Raw genomic sequence first — 18880 nt, forward strand, 5'->3', positions numbered from 1 at the left:
TAGAATAGAATAGAATAGAATAGAATAGAATAGAGCTGGAAGGGACCTTGGAGGTCTTCTAGTCCAGCCCCCTGCTCTAGCAGAAGAACCTATACCATCTCAGACAAGTGACTGTCCAGTCTCTTCTTTAAAATTTCCAGTGATGGAGCGCCCACGATTTCTGGAGGCAAACTGTTCCACTGGTTGATTGTCCTCAGTGCCAGGAAGTTTCTCCTTAATTCCAGGTTGCTTCTCTCTTTGGTCAGTTTCCAACCATTGTTTCTTGTCCTATCCTCTGGTGCTTTGGTGAATAAGGTGACCCCCTCTTCTTTGTGGCAGCCCCTCAAATACTGGAAGACTGCTATCATGTCACCCCTAGTTCTTCTTTTCTTCAGACTGGCCAAACCCAAGTTCCGCAGCCGTTCTTCATACGTTTTAGTCTCCAGGCCTTTGATCATCTTAGTAGCTCTTCTCTGAATTTTTTCCAAACTCTCAACATCTTTTTTTGTCATATGGTGACCAAAATTGGCTGCAATATTCTAGGTGTGGTCTTACAAGGGTTTTATAAAGCAGTACTAATACTTCATGTGATCTTGATTCTATGCCTCTGCTTATACAGCCAAGGATTGTATTAGCATTTTTGGCTGCTGCCGCACACGGCTGGCTCAGGGTCAAGTGATCGTCCACTGGGACTCCAAGGTCCCTCTCACAGTTCCTGTTTTTGAGCCAGGTCTCACCCAGTCTGTACTTGTACCTTTGATTTTTCCTGCCTAAATGTAAGACTTTGCTTTTCTCCACATTGAAACACATTTTGATGGATAGGGCCCATTATTTGAGTTTGTCGAGATGTTTTTGGATCCCGAGTTTGTCTTCTGGGGTGTTGGCTACTCCTGACAGTTTGCCGCCTTCTCTGACCGGCCAGAATGCCTGTTCTCTTCCTTTTGAGCAGAGATCAGAAGAGATCCTCTCGGTATACCCGGGTGGCCTCATCCCTTCTGCAGCTCCATCCGACCTTGGCCCTTCTCCCGGCCTCTGTTTTTTCTCCCTTGTCTGCTGCTCCATTTTTAGCAGGTCCTTATTTGTCAACTCCCCTCAATCTTGAATTCCTTTCACTTTTCCTGCCATGGGATCCCTCCTTACTGCTGCTGCTCCCAGCTGAGTAAACCTGTTTTGTTGAAAATCCAGGATAGGCCCTTGACACGGTTGGGTTTCAGTTTCTCTTAAAATCAAGACCTGCTGCATGCCAGGACCATCTCTTTCCTCTCCCGTTCTTGTCTTTATCCACCTCTTCTGTTTAATCGGAGTAATTGAAGTCACTCTGTGGCTTCAAGCTTCACTGGAAGGTCTGCAGTTTGCAAGAGGACCTTAGGAAGACACCCGGGCTGGGCAGGTGAGAAAAGACACTGTGGTGTCCCTCCATTTATTTTAATCCAGATGTTGTCCATCACACGGCCAAACTCCTTCATTTTGGATTTCTGGACAAAAACGAGTATTTTTACCAGAGATTTCAGCTCCCCTCTTTCTGATGGCCTCCAAGGCCCTTTCCAACGCGTGCTCTCCTGCTTCTGTTCCATCTTTGGTGGTTCTGTTCCCACCCAGGGAGTGATCCCACCAGACCCCCCTTTTCACCTCTGAGGTCCTACTAGCCTTTTCCTGCAAAGAGTGGCACTCCTGTGATTTACTTCCCTACGCTGAGCGTGGCTATAAGACAATGATGTCAGTAACACGACTTAAATTTCCAGTTCTAGGTTTAACCATTTTTTTCTGTCTCTCACGTAACCAGAAGGATTGATAATTTGAGATGTTAGGACTATCCCCAAAACTTTTCGGGGTGTTGTTTCTCCTCCTTAGAGGCCAAAGCACCCAGATCCCATTCGGTCCCCTTCGCCAGCCCTTGGCAGACCCTTTATAAACCTGGCTGGCTCCTTTTAACCACCGGCTTGGCATGGTGGGCCACGCAGTGGTCGAAGGCAGCCTTCTGCGCCCCCCCTCCCCAAAGTAGTCCTTTGATGGCTTGAAGTAGGGCTTGGATGGTCCTCGGCTTACAACCACAACTGAGGCCAGAACTTCTGTTGCTCAGCAAGGTGGTCAGTAAGTGAGTTGCGCTCAATTTTATGACTTTTTTTTGCAACAGTCATGAAGCAAATCACTACGGCTGTTAAGTGAATCACACAGTCACTAAGTAAATCCAGCTTCGCCCATTAACTCGGCTCACCAGGAGCCCCCTGGGAAGGCCACAGTTGTCGATTGTGTGAGCCCGGGATGTTGCGGTTATCCTAAATAGCTGCCATGGTCCCCCAGTGCAGGAACCAGGAAACCACCAGGATGCGGCGATGGTCAGAAGCGGGAGCGGCCGTAAGTCCCTTTTTTCAGCATCTTGAAACAGTTGCTAAAAGAAGGGTCATAAGTCGAGGATTGGTTGTATTGATAATCTGTAATAAAAAGGAGATCTTTCGGTGAAGTAGATGCAATCCTTAACTTCCCTAACCTCTTGCCTTTTCCGTTCCTTTCTGCACAGAGCAGGCAGGGGTGGATTCTGGAGCCGTAATAAGCAATTCTGAAATGAACTTCTTCAGAAACGGGCTTTGTTGTGATCCCTGAGATTTCCAGGCCAGCAAAAAGAGTTGCAGTCAGGCCAGGTTTCCCCCCCCCCTTTTCTGAAGAACATTTTGCCTGGAACATAGACCTGGAACGTTTAACTGATCCCAGATTCCTGGGAAATGCAGGTGTGATTTTTTACATCAGAGATCTGTTTCTTTGACTTCTCTTCCTAACCATCTGCCAGACACAGGCCCAGTTTGGATGCCTCCCCCCCCACCTTCCTACACGCCTTTTCCCCGATTCTACCATTGCGGTCCATCTGTGTGGTGGTTTTGTGATTGCTAAACAGATGGCGGGAAAATATGGATAGGTTGGCTTCCACTTCTCTCCGGGCACAGCTCTCACCGTGTGGATGCTTGAGAGATGCCAAATCAGACAGAAACACACACCTGCTGTTCTGCCTGTTCCTGGAAAGGGCGGTGGGGATTTTGTACATCGGAGGGGGTTTCCTTCAAATAAAGATTTGGGGAACCTTAAAACCTCAGTTTTGTCCCTGTTGCTATTCTTCAGTGTCTTTAAACAGACATCCTGATGCCTTTAAAGCAATGCTTCTCTTAAAGCAATTTTGGCCATTTTCAGACGTGTGGACTTCAACTCCCAGAATTCCCCAGCCATCTGAAGTTGAAGTCCACATCTGAAAATGGCTGAAATTGAGAAGCAATGCTCTGAAAACCACAGATGCCAACTACCAAAAGCCCTGGCCACCGTGGAAGTGTGGCTCAGGCATCGTGGGAGTTGCAATAGCAAGCTCCAGAAAGCACCGGTTTTTTCCTGACTGAAATCGCTTAGAGCACCTTTTCCCCTTTCTTCCTCCTGACTGCTGTTCTCTTTTCTGCTTATTGCCTCTGCCTGTTCTGGATCCGCTGCCGGGCTGAACTTTGAGCTGCAATAAAGTTGTGATCACAAGATGAATTTCTGAGCGGGCAGAAGCAGCTGGGCTTACCTCCCATGCTCTCTCTGCAAAGAACCTTCTTTCTTTGCTAATGTGGAGGATTTTGAGCAGGATCACGAGGGCGGAGGCCAAGGAAACATGCCCGAGAAAGGAATCAGCCAGGGAGGGGCTGGGGAGACTCATTCTGGCTCACGGACAGGTACGCTGTTCCCTGCAAGGGAGGCCAGAGTGATTCCTTTTTCGGTCAACTCTTTGCTGATTCACTGGCTTGGAACTCAGCAGGGCAGCCCAAAGTGACTTTGGGAATGATGAAGTCTCCGGGTCAGGCAGACTCTGCTAAAGTGCTGGTGGTGGGGAGAGAAGGACCACCAGGAATAAGCAGAATAGATAGCGTTTGAGTAGATAATGTGGAATAACGGAGTTGGAAGGGATCATGGAGGTCTTCTAGGTCATGAAGGAGACCCTATACCATTCTGGACAAATGCCAGTCCAGTCTCTTCTTTTCAAAGCCTCCAGTGATGCAGCATCCACAACTTCTGGAGGGAAGCCGTTCCACTGATTAATTATTCTCACTGTCAGGAAATTTCTCCTTAATTCCAAGTCGCTTCTCTCCTTGATGAGTTTCCATCCATTTTTTCCCGTCTTGTCTTCTGGTGCTTTGGAGAATAGGCAAACTCCCTCTTTTTTGTGGCACCCCTTAGATCAGGCATGTCAAACCAGTGACGTCATGTGTTGTCCCGCGACTTTTCCCCCATTGTCGGCAATGGGGTGGGTGCGGTTTCGGCATGATGCATCTGGCCCATAGGCCGGCAGTTTGACATGCCTGCCTTAGATATTGGAAGACTGCTATCACGTCACCCCCAGTCCTTCTCCTTGCTAGACTGGACATACCCAGTTCCTGCCGCTGTTCATCGTACCCTTTAGCCTCCAGACCCCTTTGTTTGAAATGGGTTTGGTGCCTGGAGACCCTCCGAGGGGTCCCTCAACCTTGGCTGCTTTAAAATGCATGGACTTAAACTCCCAGATTTCCCCAGCCACTTTGGACAGTCACTATACAAAGGGCTGTAAGTCGAGGACCACCTGTCACTGAATTCACTAAATGCAGAACAGCAACAGCACTTGCACTTATTTGCCGCTTCACACTGCTTTACAGCCCTCTCTAAGCTCTTTACAGAGTCAGCATATTGCATCCCTCCCCCCAGCAATCTGGGCCCTCACTTTACCAACCTTGTAAGGATGGGAGGCTGGGTCAACCTGGAGCCGGTCAGGATCGAACTGCCCAATTGCTGGCAGTCAGCAGAATTTGCCTGCAGTCCTGCATTCTAAGCACGGTGCCCCCAGGGCTCCCGTCTGCAGACTCGGAAGCCATAGAATTTTCTGCTCTGCAACTTTTAAATTCTCTTCCAACTTGACAGTTGATGACGGTCACAAAAGACGTGTGGACGTTGCCAGCCCGTTGTGAAATGCTTTGCACGTGAGGGCAAACCTTGGCAAGAGAAAGCGGCGTGTAGTGAGTGTCCTTGCAAACACTTGTGCCTCTTTGGAAACCATCCCGAGCAATTAGGGCCCACCTCAGTCTGGAGGGGGCTCAAGGCCCAGCTGCCAACTTTTCAGTGGGGTTGCTGTGGTGGCTTCCACCCCAGAAGGGTCAGCCAGGCCAGGAAGCAGAGGTGGCCGCCTTATCGCCCCTCATGTGCTCCGTGCGCCTGCGGTCAGTGTTAGCAGCAGCCAAAGCGCTGGAAAAGAGGCCGGTGTGTGATGCTTAGGACAACTTGGCACAGGTTTCTGGAGCTTGGTTTGTGGTGTGTCTTTCCTGTTCCGAGGCAGGGAGAAAAGAATTAAAGCAAACGCAGGACAAAGAGGAAACGATCGGAGCCTGCTCTTTTTATGCCCATAAATTTCAGATAGGCAGCAGACGGAGACCACGCTGTGTGCATCTCCTGATGATAGGCAGCTGGCTTTATAAAAGAGCAATAAATAGCAATTAGGGCAGTGTTGGTCCATGGGGGTGGGGTGGGGAAATCCAAAATTCATAAGTCATTTCTTTAGAGTGAGGGTGGACACCTATGGCAATTTTAACAACTTTATCAATTTAATTTAAGGACAAACCATTTCCACAACAGCAAACTATATTAATCAGCAAAACCCCAAATCAAGAATCTTCTTTTTCCTCTCTCAAGCACAAAGTTCAGAAGCGATTTCCAAGTAGAAACAAAACGGAATATATTGCTTTCTCTAAGTATAAAACGGTCGGTGTGGCTGTCTAGCTCCATCTCTTTTCCCATCCAGTCTTCCATGGTGGGGGTTGACGTATCTTTCCATTTCTGTCCATGCTCAAGAGAGATCTGTGGGGGTTCGTGTAGCGGCTGAGAAGAATCTCTGGAGGGACCGTCCACCCCGCCTCGCTCCCTCTTGTCAGGAAGGAGGCTTGGTCAACCTTATCAAAGTGCAAGTTCACGACCTTCACCACATTCCTTCACCTGGCAAATCTAATCCCTTTGTCAAAGGAAGCAAGGAGGTTAATGTGGCAGGTGTTATTTTTAACAGCCCCGTGTCACCTGCCTTTCTAAGTGCTTCCACGCCCGACTGATTGAGGATTTCCCCAGGCACTGGTGTCACTTGTGCCAATCTGAAGTTTCCTGGGTCCCCTTTGGAAAGACAGGAAGGAAGTTGCTTGTCTCCAGTCTTCTGTGACTTCCCTTGAACTTCAGGAATTCTCCAAAATTACAGCTGCTGGCTCGGAGGACGCATCTGCTGGATTCTTTATTTCTCTATGGGATGTGACCTTTTTTGGCCAGGTTGACTTTAATTAATGCAGTGCAGCTGGATGGATGCCGCTCAGCCTTCTCCTGCCTGGTGCCACCATTTTCTGCTAGTAGACTGGTGTTTCCTTGATTTGCCTTTTCTTCGGCCTGCGCTGTCCCCACCAAACCTTATTTGCTATTGTTTGTGTTTGTTACAAGCCACGACTCAAGTGAAGCCTTACCCTTCCTGGTCCCATCCTGGGCTGTTTCTGCTTTTTGTTTCTCGTTTTCTCAGAAAGCTCTTTATGCAACCAGCTCCCAGTTTGTCAGCCTCCCATTCCTGAACACCTTAGCTGCCTCGTTTGTGACGGTTTCATCCATAGCTTTCGCTTGGTCAGGGGACCTGTGGTGGGCATTCAAAACAGTGTCATTATTGGGGGGTTTTTCCCCCCCTTAATTTCCACAGTGTTGAGGGATGACCTTGGTGGGCGTGAATCATTTTCCACATAGAATCCTAGAGCTGGACGGGACCTTGGAGGTCATCTAGTCCAACCCCCTGCTCAAGACAAGGGATCTTATTATGCCACGCCCCTTTCCTTTCCTTAGTTACAGATTATATCCTTCTAGTATTTTACTCCAGGGTGAGTTCCATCAGTTATTGTCAGTAATAGCAGTGTCATATTTGCCTGCCTACAGTGAGACTTCGAGATTGTTTGTTCCTCATCTGTGGTTTCCTATTGGCTTTTTAGCTCTGGGGGGCCTCTTGCTGTGTTCTTGAGCACTTCTTCCTTTTTACAACTTCCTTGTAAGGTTTGCTGCTTTGTTCCTTTCTAAGCGTTTGCCAACTCTGGTCAGTGAATTAGCAGGTGGCCCTGCGGAATCTCGCAGACTGCCAGGCTTTCAGTGTTCTGTAAGTCAGCCTGTGAAATTACTCTTACGTTGGGTGTGTGTGTGTGTTCTGTGTCTGTGGCAGATATCAGAGCAGGACCGTTGGGTCAGACGCTCACAATGGGACGTTGACGTGAGTTCTGCACTGGGGTGGATCTTGGAATGAGTGTAAAGAGGAGACAGCCAGGTGGAAGATCAGCTCAGATGATGGAGCCAACTCAAGCAGCATTTCTCAAACTTGGAAATTTTAAGATGGCTTAAAAACCAAACTGATGCTTTCAAGGGATTGCAGGCAGGAATGACCAAGCTCCTTTAAAAAAAAAACCCGAAGCAGTTTGCAATCCTCACCTTGTTTTGCACTGTTGCTTCAAAAAGACCTCACTTCCCCGTTTTTTTCTGGTGTAAAAAAAAATCAGTCAGTTGCGTAAAGTTTTGTTCCAAAGATGTTCAGAGGCTTGAGAAAGAGAGACAGGTGTCACGAGCAATTTGGCTAACGGTGGAGTTACACACCGTTGAAACAACAATGCAGTGATTCTTGTACAGATGTTTTCCATCTGGAGAGGCAGAAAAGGGTTTGCAAAGCTCCTTGGACTACGCAGCCATAGCCCCCTCCCCGAATGCTCCTCAGGAAGAGCTTGCAACTCTCTGGGGCTGGCCCAGAGCCCTCCCACCCCCTTGCAGGCTGGCTTCAGAGTGCGGAGGTGCCTTCCAGCAGAGGTGGGCCCATGCCAGCTTCTCAAGCCTCTGCCCTCAACTTGAACCAGTAGCTTCTCCTTCCTCATTTCTCCAAAGCATCTCACGAGAAGCCACAAGGAAGGACCAACGGCTCAAACCTGTCGTCTCAGCCACTTCTGCTCCAGACAAGAGGGCAGCCCTGGATTGCCAAAGCAGGCCCTTCTAAACATCCGTTTTCTCCTCCTCTCCCTCTTCCTCCATTTCGTAACAGCTGCGCAGTCGGGACCAGGCCCTCTCCAGCTCCTTCAGCCTTCTTGGTGACGGCCTGCTGTGAACAGCCATGAAACCAGGCAGGTTCCCCTGCCTCCTGGGATGCCTTCTGATGGCTGCGGCCAGCATGGGCAGCAACGTGGTGCCTAGAATGACCTTTCAGAGAGGTAAGGAGCCACAGCGCAGGACGGTGCCCGGGGGGGACATCCCTTGGAGGCCCCCGGGCAGGCTGACACGGGGGCTGAGAGTGGCACTTCCCACCCCCAGGTTGCACCTTCGCGATTCAAAGTACGTTTCACCGCGTCCCATTAAAGGCGACACAGCTATTCGCACAATGGGTGTGGTGCAGCGGCCACGCTGTTTGTTTGTTTTATTATTCATTAAGTTTATATGCCGCCCGTTTCATTTGTCAGGCGACTCTGCCTGGTTTTCAGAAAGAAGAATGCGTTAAAAGTTTATAAAAATGAACAGAGATTGAACAGTTATATTTAATTATAACAATTAAATAAGGACCGGAATTGGGATCCAGGCTTCCCTGGCTAAGTAAGGCGATTGCAGAACGTTTGTCACGGTTGTTAGGCAAACCCCTGCAGTTCTTAAGTGAATCATGTAGTCATTAAACGAATCTGGGTCCCCCCATTGACTTTGCTTGTCAGAGGTTGGGAGGGATGGCGATCACGGGACCCTGCAGCCGTTGTAAACAGTGCCCAAACTTCGACTGTCTTACTGTAGGTTATGCTGCAGTGGCCATAAATGCTTCAAGGGTTGGTCATAAATAACTTTTCCCTAAGTTTGAAAAGCCACCAAACAAAATGGTTATAAGTCAAAGACGTACCATTTGCCCAGCTAGGAAAAGGAGGGGAAGTGAGGCCAGAACGTCTACATCTTGGACCCTCTTCCTTCCTCCTTAGAACTGGCTCTGCTGAGGGTGAAGCTCTTCCAAAGTGCCTTTGGCTGGGCCCGTTCTCTCCTCCGTAAATCATTTCACGTTGAATTGCTTCCGCTGGCTTGCTAGGATTTTGTTTTCTTTATTTTTCATTACCACTCTTGTAATTTACCCTTTGTGTATTGTGGCTTTGATTAGCTGTGGGTTGTTTTTATTTATCTATGTTCATCCACCTCTTAACGGATGTGAATGTTTGTTGCTGCTGTTGTTCTGTAAACTGTAGTGAGCCTCTGTGAATTCAGGCGCATCTAACTGGAGTGAATCAATAAAGAATACACCAAAAATCAGCTATACTCGACGAAAGGCACCTGGTTAGCACTTGCTGCCTCTCTCGCCCTCAGGAAAACTGGAGCCATATTTAAGGCTAATAGGATATTTAGACCCCTTTTCAAGTGTGTGAGAACTCCTTAGCGGCATTTCCTGCAGCATGTTAGAGCATGTTTGATTGTAAAATGACGAATCTTCTGGTAGAAATCTTTGCTTTTCTGAAAGTGAGAGGAGATGCACTGGAAAAAAAATCACACAGAAGTGATTGAGGTTGGAGTGCAAAGCCGACACTCAAGCAGGAGAACCTTTGCCATCTCAAAGACAAGTGACTGTCCAGTCTCTTCTTAAAAATCTCCAGTGATGGAGCACCCACGATTTCTGGAGGCCAGCTGTTCCACTGGTTGATTGTCCTCACTGTCAGAAAGTTTCTCCTTAATTCCAGGTTGCTTCTTTCTTTGGTCAGTTTCCAACCATTATTTCTTGTCCTTCCCTCTGGCGCTTTGGAGAATAACGTGAGCCCCTCTTCTTTGTGGCAGCCCCTCAAATACTGGAACACTGCTATCATGTCACCCCTGTTTCTTCTTTTCTTTGGACTAGCCAAACCCAAGTCCTACAGCAGTTCTTTGTATATTTTATCTCCAGGCCTTGGATCATCTTAGCTGCTCTTCTCTGAATTTTTTCCAAGCTCTCAACATCTTTTTTGTGATATGGTGACCAAAAGTGGCTGCAGTATTCCAAGTGTGATCTTACTAGGGTTTTATAAAGCGGTACTAATACTTTGCGTGATCTTGATTCTATGCCTCTGCTTATTCGGCCCAGGATTGTGTTAGCTTTTTTAGCTGCTGCCGCACACGGCTGGCTGATGGTCAAGTGATCGTCCACTAGGACTCCAAGGTCCCTCTCACAGTTGCTGTTTTTAAGCCAGTAATAATGACGATGCTATCTTTTCAGTCGAGTCCGACTCTTGTCGATTCTCTGGGCCGGGGTTTGTGTGTGTCTCTCCATCTCTTCCGATCTTTCCCGGCTTCCATGAAATGTTTTCTCTGCTCTGGCTGGGGTCGGCCTTGAGGGCATCTGGCCACCATCGGCCTAGTTTCCTTTTGCCTCTGAGTCTTCCCAACAGAATTGCTTTCTGCAGGGAATTCCCCCGCGTGACATGGCCAAGGAAAGGGAGACGCAGTTTTGTGACTTTAAAATAATAATTATAGCAATAGCAATAATAGGCGCTTGGGTGCAATCCCAACACAACTGGAGCACCCCTTGAGCACCATCGGCATGGATAAAATCCCCATCAGTCAATGGCAAAGGGCTTCTTTGCTTGGAGTAGCTTCCATCCTGTGACAATGAGAGCTTTAACACTACCCAACGTCAACATCAAAGATTGACATTTGGCTGGAATAGCAGAGGGTCTCCTGCCTGAGGAGGGGGTCAGACTAGATCCCTTCCAGCTCTCTTTGGTGTTCTGTATCTGCCTGTCCCAAGTCCTTGAGAAAGACTGGATAAAAATACCACAACCAGCCGGAACCAAATCCAGCTGGCTGGCTGGCTGATGAGCGATAATCCTAGGGGTCTCGGCTGAGAGTTCAACCCACCCTGGGCCCTGATTGTTTTCTTTACTGGTGGAAGAAGAACGGTTTTTCTTCAGCCCCGTGCTTGTTTAGACATGGTTTGTATATTGATTTGACCAACCAGGTTTGTTTGTTACATTTTATTTGGCACCCATATTTGCCCTGGGACTACTTTGGGCGGCAGGGCTGACTGGGGGATTCTGGGAGTTTGAAGTCCACAAGTCATTACGTTGAAACAAGGCTTTGGTCAACAGCACCAGTTGGGGAATTCTGGGAATTTTAGCCATCTTAAAGTGGCCTTAAGAGATGCTCAGAAACCCAGGAAACACCCCTCTTTGTTATGCTGGTTGGGGGACCTCTCTGGAGCAAGCGCTTGGTTGTGTCTTACACGCACACGGTTTTAGCCTTTGTTTGGGGTTCATTTGCTTCGTTCCCCTCTTTTGCCTGCCTGGGAGCGAGGCCCGGTTTTCCACCTTCAGAGCCTCTGGGCTGCCACCCATTCACGGCCGGCTGAAAGGCCTGATGTTTTCCCCCTAAAGCTGCTGGCAAATTTGGCAGCTGTTTAACTTCCGGCCGAGCAAGACACCAGCTGCCACACGAAGGTGGGGTGGCTGCTCTAGAATGGGGGGAACCAGGCACCCCAGATTTTGCAAGAGAAGAAACGGGTGCCCAAGGCTTACAACGAGTTACAATGAACCTGCACAGTTGCGCAAAGCAGGCTACTTCCTGGGGAGGGGGGGTTGATGCCCCCCATTTGCCCACCCCCGCTCCAAGCCTGCCTTCTTTTCTCCTCCAGGTGACCCCAGTCGCGAGGTCGGCACCTTCAGCCAGGAGGGGGTCCTCAACTATGACACCTTCCTGCTGAGTGCCGACGGCGCAACTCTCTACGTGGGAGGGAGGGACGCCATCCTCGCCCTCAGCATCAGAAGCGCCCCCATCAGCCTGAAGGGGAAGGTGAGTGGAAGAGGGGGGGCTTGAGGGGTGGAGCCAGGAGGCTGGGGGGGCATGCAAGCTGGGGGGAGACTCCATGTTCTGCCCGGAGTCCATTTCCTCTTTGGAGGGGGGAGAGCGGATCCTGGCCTGGCGGTTAAGCCAATGGACCAGAAAGCAGGAGAGCGGAAGATCTAGTCCCACTTTAGCCACGAAAGCCGGCTGGGTGACCTTGGGCCAGTCCCTCTCTCTCTCTCTCAGCCCAGCCCACCTCACTGGGTTGTTGTTGTGGAGAAAATAGGAGGGAAGAGTATTAGATACGTTTGCCACTGAGTTATTTATCAAAAAAATAAAGGTGGGATCCAAATACACCAATAAATATGCCTGTGTTTCTCCTTAATTCCTCCCTTCCCCTGACTGTGGGTTCAAAGACCAAACGGAGGTCTTTCAGGAGCTGCTGATCCAACATCTGGATGGAGAAAGACAAGTCTTTGACAATCCTATCTACTATTTATTTATTAGATTTATTGGCCGCCCATCTTACCATGGGGTAACTCTAGGTAAAGGTTCCCCCGCACATGCGTGCTAGTCGTTTCCGACTCTAGGGGCCGGTGCTCATCTCCGTTTCAAAGCCGAAGAGCCGGCACTTGTCCGAGGACGTCTCCGTGGTCATGTGGCCGGCATGACTAGACTCCAAAGGCGCATGGAACGCTGTTACCTTCCCACCGGAGTGGTCCCTACTTGCATTTTTATGTGCTTTCGAACTGCTAGGTTGGCAGAAGCTGGGATGAGTAACAGGCGCTCACTGTGTTACACGGCACTCGGGATTTGACCCGCCAAACTGCCGATCTTCTGATCAACAAGCTCAGCGTCCTAACCCGCTGAGCCACCGCGTCCCTGGGGTAACTCTGGGCAGTATTAAAATCCTATAAGGGGCAGAATTAGTGACTGGCACTGAGCAGGCAGGAAGTCCTGGGGTCCCTGCCTCCCCTCCGTCTCCAGGAACTTCGCCTCAACGTTTCTGAACCGGCCCATGTCTGGTTTTCTTTCCTTCTTTTAGAAACGGAAATGTGAGTTCTGCCACTTTGGGGTTTTTCTTTGCTTCAAAGTGGAGCTGCTAAGGCTGGCTGACATCCTGTTTTGGAAAGTGGCAAAGAGACCCAGCTGCCAAGTTTGCAAATATAATTTGGTAGAGAAAAGTTTGCTTGAAAATGTGTGGATTTCAAGTGCCAGAATTCCCCAGCCAGCTTAGGCTGACTGGGGGATCCTGGGAATTGAAGTCCAGCTATCTTAAAGTTGCAGAGGTGGAGAAACAATGGTGCCAATGGACTTTCTTTTTTCAGAAAAACTTTTAACAGAATAACAGAATAAAAGAATAACAGTTGGAAGGGACCTTGGAGGTCTTCTAGTCTAACCCCTGCTTGAGCAGCAGACCCTATACCAGGGGTAGGCAACCTTGGCTCTTTTATGACTCGTGGACTTCAACTCCCAGAATTCCTGAGCCAGCCATGCTGGCTCATGAATTCTGGGAGTTGAAGTCCACAAGTCATAAAAGAGCCAAGGTTGCCTACCCCTGCCCTATACCATTCCAGACAAATGGATGTCCAGTTTCTTCTTTAAAACCTCCAGTGATGGTGCAGCCACAACTTCAGAAGGCAAGCTGAAGTTGTGGGTGTTCCAAACCCTCTGGGCAGATCAGGGAAGAGGGAACCACGAACACCACCCATTCTGTGTCTCTTTTCCAGCCACTTTCTCTGGAAAATCGTCCCATTTTTCCTGCAGCAGGTGGTACCTCTTTGAGGTTAAAGGAGGATCTTTGCTGTCTTCTGTGTCGGTTCCACTGATGATATAATCATGGCATCCCTTCTGAAGGAAAGGGGCAGGGGGTGGACTAGAACAGGGCTCCCCAACTCCCCGTCCATAGACTGGCACCGGTCCACGGCATGCCAGAAACCGGGCCATGCAAAGAAGCGAAGCCCCATTTGCGGGATGCAGGCAGCACACAAAACCAGCCCCCCCCCCCCGGTCTGCAGAAAAACCTCTCTCCACGGAACCGATTCCTGGTACCCCAAAGGTCGGAGACCGCTGGGCTAGAAGACCTCCAAGAATAACTCGGTTCTTCCATTAAATGCTTTCAGTCTTGCAAGATTCTGCTTATGTGACCTGATATAAAGGCAGACCTAGTGTCCGTTACTGTGCTTCTTCTCTGGGCTAACACTCAGCACCCCCTCTCCCACCCCCACCCCGACTGGTGTTCATCCCCCACATCCAGCCCCCTCCAAGACCGAACTCTCTCGTTTATTTATTTACCATATGGCATATATTGTGCAAGGAATGCGGTGGCTCAGTGAGTTTGTCGATCAGAAGGTCGGCAGTTTGGCGGGTCGAATCCCGAGTGCCGCATAACAGAGTGAGTGCCTGTTACTCATCCCAGCTTCTGCCAACCTAGCAGTTCGAAAGCACGTAAAAATGCAAGTAGAAAAATAGGGACCACTACGGTGGGAAGGTCACAGCGTTCCGTGTGCCTTTGGCGTCTAGTCATGCCGGCCACGTGACCACGGAGACGTCCTCGGACAAGCGCTGGCTCTTCGGCTTTGAAACGGAGACGAGCACCGGCCCCTAGAGTCGGAAACGACTAGCACGCACGTGCGGGGGAACCTTTACCTTTATATATTGTACATGGACTTGCAATATATGTTAATATTTCATCTAAATTTAAAAAAAAAACACCACCCAATAAAATACGAAAACAATCTATGTTCAAATACCAGTGTCTCTAGGCCATTTAACCATTAAAGTGCAGCATCATTTATGTTTTAAAAAAAGAAAGTAATCGGACCGGTATAAGCCCTGGGCTTATAACTTCCTCATAACTCAGCCGGTTGCTGACGAGGAAGGCCGGCACGGCGGGCTTTTGCTTTCTGCTTCCTCCCCTCTGCCTCACGCTCTGCTGCTTCTCCTTTCCCAGATCCCCTGGAGCCCCAGCCCGGGAAAGAAGAGGGAGTGCGTCTTCAAGAAGAGAAGCAACGAGGTGAGCGCGGCTGGCCTTCGTCCCTTTCCGGAAGTAGCTTCGTGGGTGCCTTCCCCTGGCGGATTGAGTTGTAAACTTACAAGCCCAGGCAGTCTTCAAGTTACGACTCTGCCCATTACAGTCGTAGGTCATAAGTACAGGTCGTCCTCGACACAGGACCATAGTAGAGCCCCAAATTCCCGTTGCTAAGCAAGACAGTTGTTTTGCCCCGTTTTATAAGCTTTCTTGCTGCAGTTCTTAAGTAGCCCGGTTGTTAAGCAGATCCGGCTTCTTCCCCACTGACTTTGCTTGTCAGAAGGTCTCCAAAGGGGATCACGTGACCCTCAGTTGCCCGGGGTTCGAATTTTGATCACCTATCCATCGGGAGGCTGCAACCGTCACAAATGGGGAAAGCGGATCCTAAGTCGCTTTTTCAGTGCCGTTGTAACTTCAGATGGTCACTAAATGAATTGTTCTTAGTCGAGGACTGTCTGTACTTTACAACTTTTTTTGCGGCAGTCATTAAGCGAATGTGACAGTTGTAAATGTGAAATGCCACACTTGAACCTGTACCCCTGTTGCTCACTATGGCTGGAAGTGCCAATTTTCAGCTAAACCGCTGTAAAATGTGTGACGGTTGGGGGCCCGGCCATCAAGGATTTTAGTAAGTCCCCTTTTAGGGTAGGTCGTAATTTTGAACAGTTGCTAAGCAACCGGTTGTAAGTCAAGGACTAATCGTAGGCTGGTTTGAAAACCTCTTCCCCTTAAAAAAACATTTAGCGTATTACAAACCAAGTTTAATGTTAGTCCCAGGTCTTCAGTTCACCTGAATGTGTGTTGTAGATCAGGGGTCTCCAACCTTGGCAACTCCCAGGAGTTGAAGTCCACAAGTCTTAAAGTTGCCAAGGTTGAGGACCCCTGTTGTAGATCATCTTTTCACGATCAGGCGTCCCTGGAGGTGTCTGGACTTCATTCCCCACAATTCCAAAACCCACATTGTCTTTCTTGAGCATTCTGGGAATTCCTGAGCATTCCGGCCCATCTCTGGGTCCTTTGATAACACGGAGATTCTGCTTTCCAGGCTAGTCCAGTATTTCTCAAGCCTGAAGATGTGTGGACTTCAACTCCCAGAATTCCCCAGCCAGCCTTGTGTTGAAGCCCCCACACATCTCTGAGTTGCTGAGATTGAGAAACTCTGGTTTATGTGAAGGTTGTGATTAAAGATCTTATTAATCTAGGGTGTAGCCTGCACCTTTGCCTCAAGGAGCACTAAATTTAGATTCTGAAAAATCACCTTTTGTTTATGATACTTGATCCTTTCCTGCTCCTCCTCCTTCCTCCTCCCCATTACTATAGAAGATTGAGGATTTTGGATTCTAAAAAAGCGGCTTTCATGTGCTCAGGAAAGATAAATTCAGGAAATGATAGAAGTGAAAAGCTAAATGGAAGATCTGGGGGATTTTTTGCATATTTCCTGTTCTCTGGATCAGTTCTGCTTCTTAAATACCGGTTCTCATGTGTTTGTGGGGATGCTGAGCAAAATTTAAATGGGAACTGACTCCCCCCCCCTTCTCCTTCTGCAGACGGAATGCTTCAACTTCATCCGCATCCTCGTTCAGCTGAACGAGACCCACCTTTACACCTGTGGGACCTACGCCTTCAGCCCCACCTGCGCCTACATCGTGAGTTTCCGGAAAGCAGATTAATGAATCGATTAACTTGCAAAGGCAGCCCCCTGCAAAGCATTTTATTATTTTTTCCCCCCACAAATAAGGGCATAACAGATCCAGAGTGGAAGGCCGAGGGATTGTTTTTCTGGAGAAGGGTTTTCTGTCTTACCCCACAGATGGTTTCCCCAAACGGGACATCCTTGAAATGCAAAAAATGTTTTTGTTGCTTGGCCTTGCATTCCCTCCAGTATTACTAATTATGAGCACAAATCTGTTGCATTCCTCGGCAGAGGGCAAAGTTTGAAAGCAGGGTTATGTCAGGCCAGGAATGTGCACTTCTGTGGCGTCATTCTGTCCTTTTATTTATTTTTATTTATTAGATTTTTATACTGCCTTTATTACTTTATAAAGGCAGCAAGCATACCTAATATTCCTTCTTCCTCCTATTTTCTCGACAACAACAACCCTGTGAGGTGGGTTGGGCTGAGAGAGGGACCGGCCCAAAGTCAGCCAGCTGGCTTTCACGTCTAAAGCGGGACTAGAACTCACCGGTGCCTGGTTTCTAGGCCAGCATCTTCACTCCACAGTCAACTGGCACGCCAGGGGCTTTGTTCCGGGGCCAAGGAGCGGGTTTCGGCCCTTGGCTGCTCTTGGGACACTTCGTCTTCTTAAGAACACCAAGTCCACGAGGCTGATCATTGGATCATTAGGAGATCCGAGTTTCAAGACGTTGCCAGTGTGTGATTGTGAGGGGGGGCCGCCCCCACCCCCGCCCCCGCGTTTAGGCTGTTTTGCAGGTTAATTGTGAAAAAAGTATAATAATAAACTGAAACACAGAGGGTCCTTGACTTATGACCACAACGGAGCCCAACATTTCCGTTGCTAAGCCAGATAGTTGATAATTGAATTTTGCACCGTGCCATGACCTTTTCCGCCACAGTTGTTAAATGAATCACTGCGGTTGTTAAGTGAATGATGCCCTCATTAAGCCCGTGTGGCTTCCCTGTGGACTTTGCTGGTCAGAGGGTCGCCAGAGGGGGTTTTTGTGACCTTGGGGACCCTGTGACCGTCATAAATAGGAGCGTTGCCGAGGCTTCGGATTTTGATCACGTGAGCGTCATGAAGTGTGAAAACTGGCCAGAAGTCACTTTTTTCAGTGCTGTTACAACTTTGAATGGCCACGATGATGGTTAAGTCGAGGACTCTCTGTGGGCCCGGGGGGGGGGCTCTGTGGAAGGCAGGCTGGGTCTCCCCTCCCTGTTTGGGGGGGCAGTTTTCCTTCACTGCCTCGTCTTCTTCTCTTGCCTGGCCAGGATGTGGAGAACTTCACCCTGGTGGCCGATGCCAGAGGGCAGCCCCTCCTGCAGGAAGGCAAAGGGCTCTGCCCCTTCGACCCGCGGCACCAGAACACGGCGCTCATTGTGGGTGAGCAGAGCTGGGGGTTCTGGCGGGAGCCGGGGGGGGGAGATCCACTTCTCACAGCTCCGCCTAGGACAGTCATGGCGAGCCTTTTAGAGAGCGAGTGCCCAAACTGCAAAGCAAAACCGACTTATGTATCGTCGAGTGCTGGGTGGGCGTGGCCCATTGGGTGGGCGTGGCCCACTGGGTGGGCGTGGCTGCGGTGGTAACGGCAGACTGGGCGGGACTAAAAAGTTCAATCAATTCCAACTTTGCGAGATCTTTTTTTTTCCCCATGAGAAGTTGAAATTGATTGAACCTTTTTTTTGCACATGGCAGAGTCCTAAAGTACAAAGGTTTTATAAAACCCAGCTGAAGGCCTAGGACTGGGGCGAAGGCGTGCGTGCCCTGCAGCGTAGGGGATTCTGGGGGGTGTAGTCCAGTCAGTAGGATGGGCAGGCTGTCATGGTAGAAACTGACCTGGATTTGTGGCCTCCGCAGGGGCGACTATGCCGTAGATCAGAGGCCTGCTCTTCGCCTGGCCTGTTCTTGTGGGGAGGGCAGATCTCGGGTTTCTGGACCCAGCAGGTCCTTATTGCAAGCCACAGCAGGCAGAGGCTAGTTAGTTAGTTAGTTAGTTGACTTTATTTCTTAAAAAAGATATTGACCACCCATCTTACCAGAGGGTAACTCTGGGTGCCTTGCAATACTAAAAGGATAGCACTGTTTGCAGGCTTTGGAGTCAACTGTGAGCCATCAGTGAGACGGGTGGGGGGCAGAGGCAGAGAGGAGACGAAGACAAAGATGGCGATCCCGCCATCAGGTTCAGAGTCCTAAGATGGAGCCTTGGATTGGGGACCCTCTATTCATGCCCCACATGTTTACAGAATAATTGAATAACAGAGTTGGAAGGGACCTTGGAGGTTTTCTAGTCCAACCCCTGCTCAAGTAGGAGACCTTATTGGATCCTGGATAAATGGCTGTCCAGTCTCTTCTTAGAAACCTCCAGTGTTAGAGCACCCACAATTTTTGAAGGCAGGCT

At 49.3% G+C, this 18880-nt stretch overlaps 1 protein-coding gene across 1 annotated transcript in view; it reads left to right on the forward strand.

The window, feature by feature from the left end:
* The window catches only part of SEMA4A (semaphorin 4A), a 35190-nt gene that overhangs the window by 3924 nt on the left and 12386 nt on the right, over nt 1-18880 (forward strand). The window contains exons 2-6 of the mRNA XM_081340124.1: nt 8051-8216; nt 11627-11784; nt 14729-14791; nt 16354-16452; nt 17754-17865. Of these exons, the coding sequence (XP_081196250.1) occupies nt 8120-8216; nt 11627-11784; nt 14729-14791; nt 16354-16452; nt 17754-17865 (529 nt within the window). The 5' untranslated portion in view covers nt 8051-8119. The remainder of the gene's footprint in view (nt 1-8050; nt 8217-11626; nt 11785-14728; nt 14792-16353; nt 16453-17753; nt 17866-18880) is intronic.

The sequence above is a fragment of the Vipera berus genome (assembly GCF_964194415.1).
Source record: "Vipera berus genome assembly, chromosome: 16".
Lineage (NCBI taxonomy): Eukaryota > Metazoa > Chordata > Lepidosauria > Squamata > Viperidae > Vipera > Vipera berus.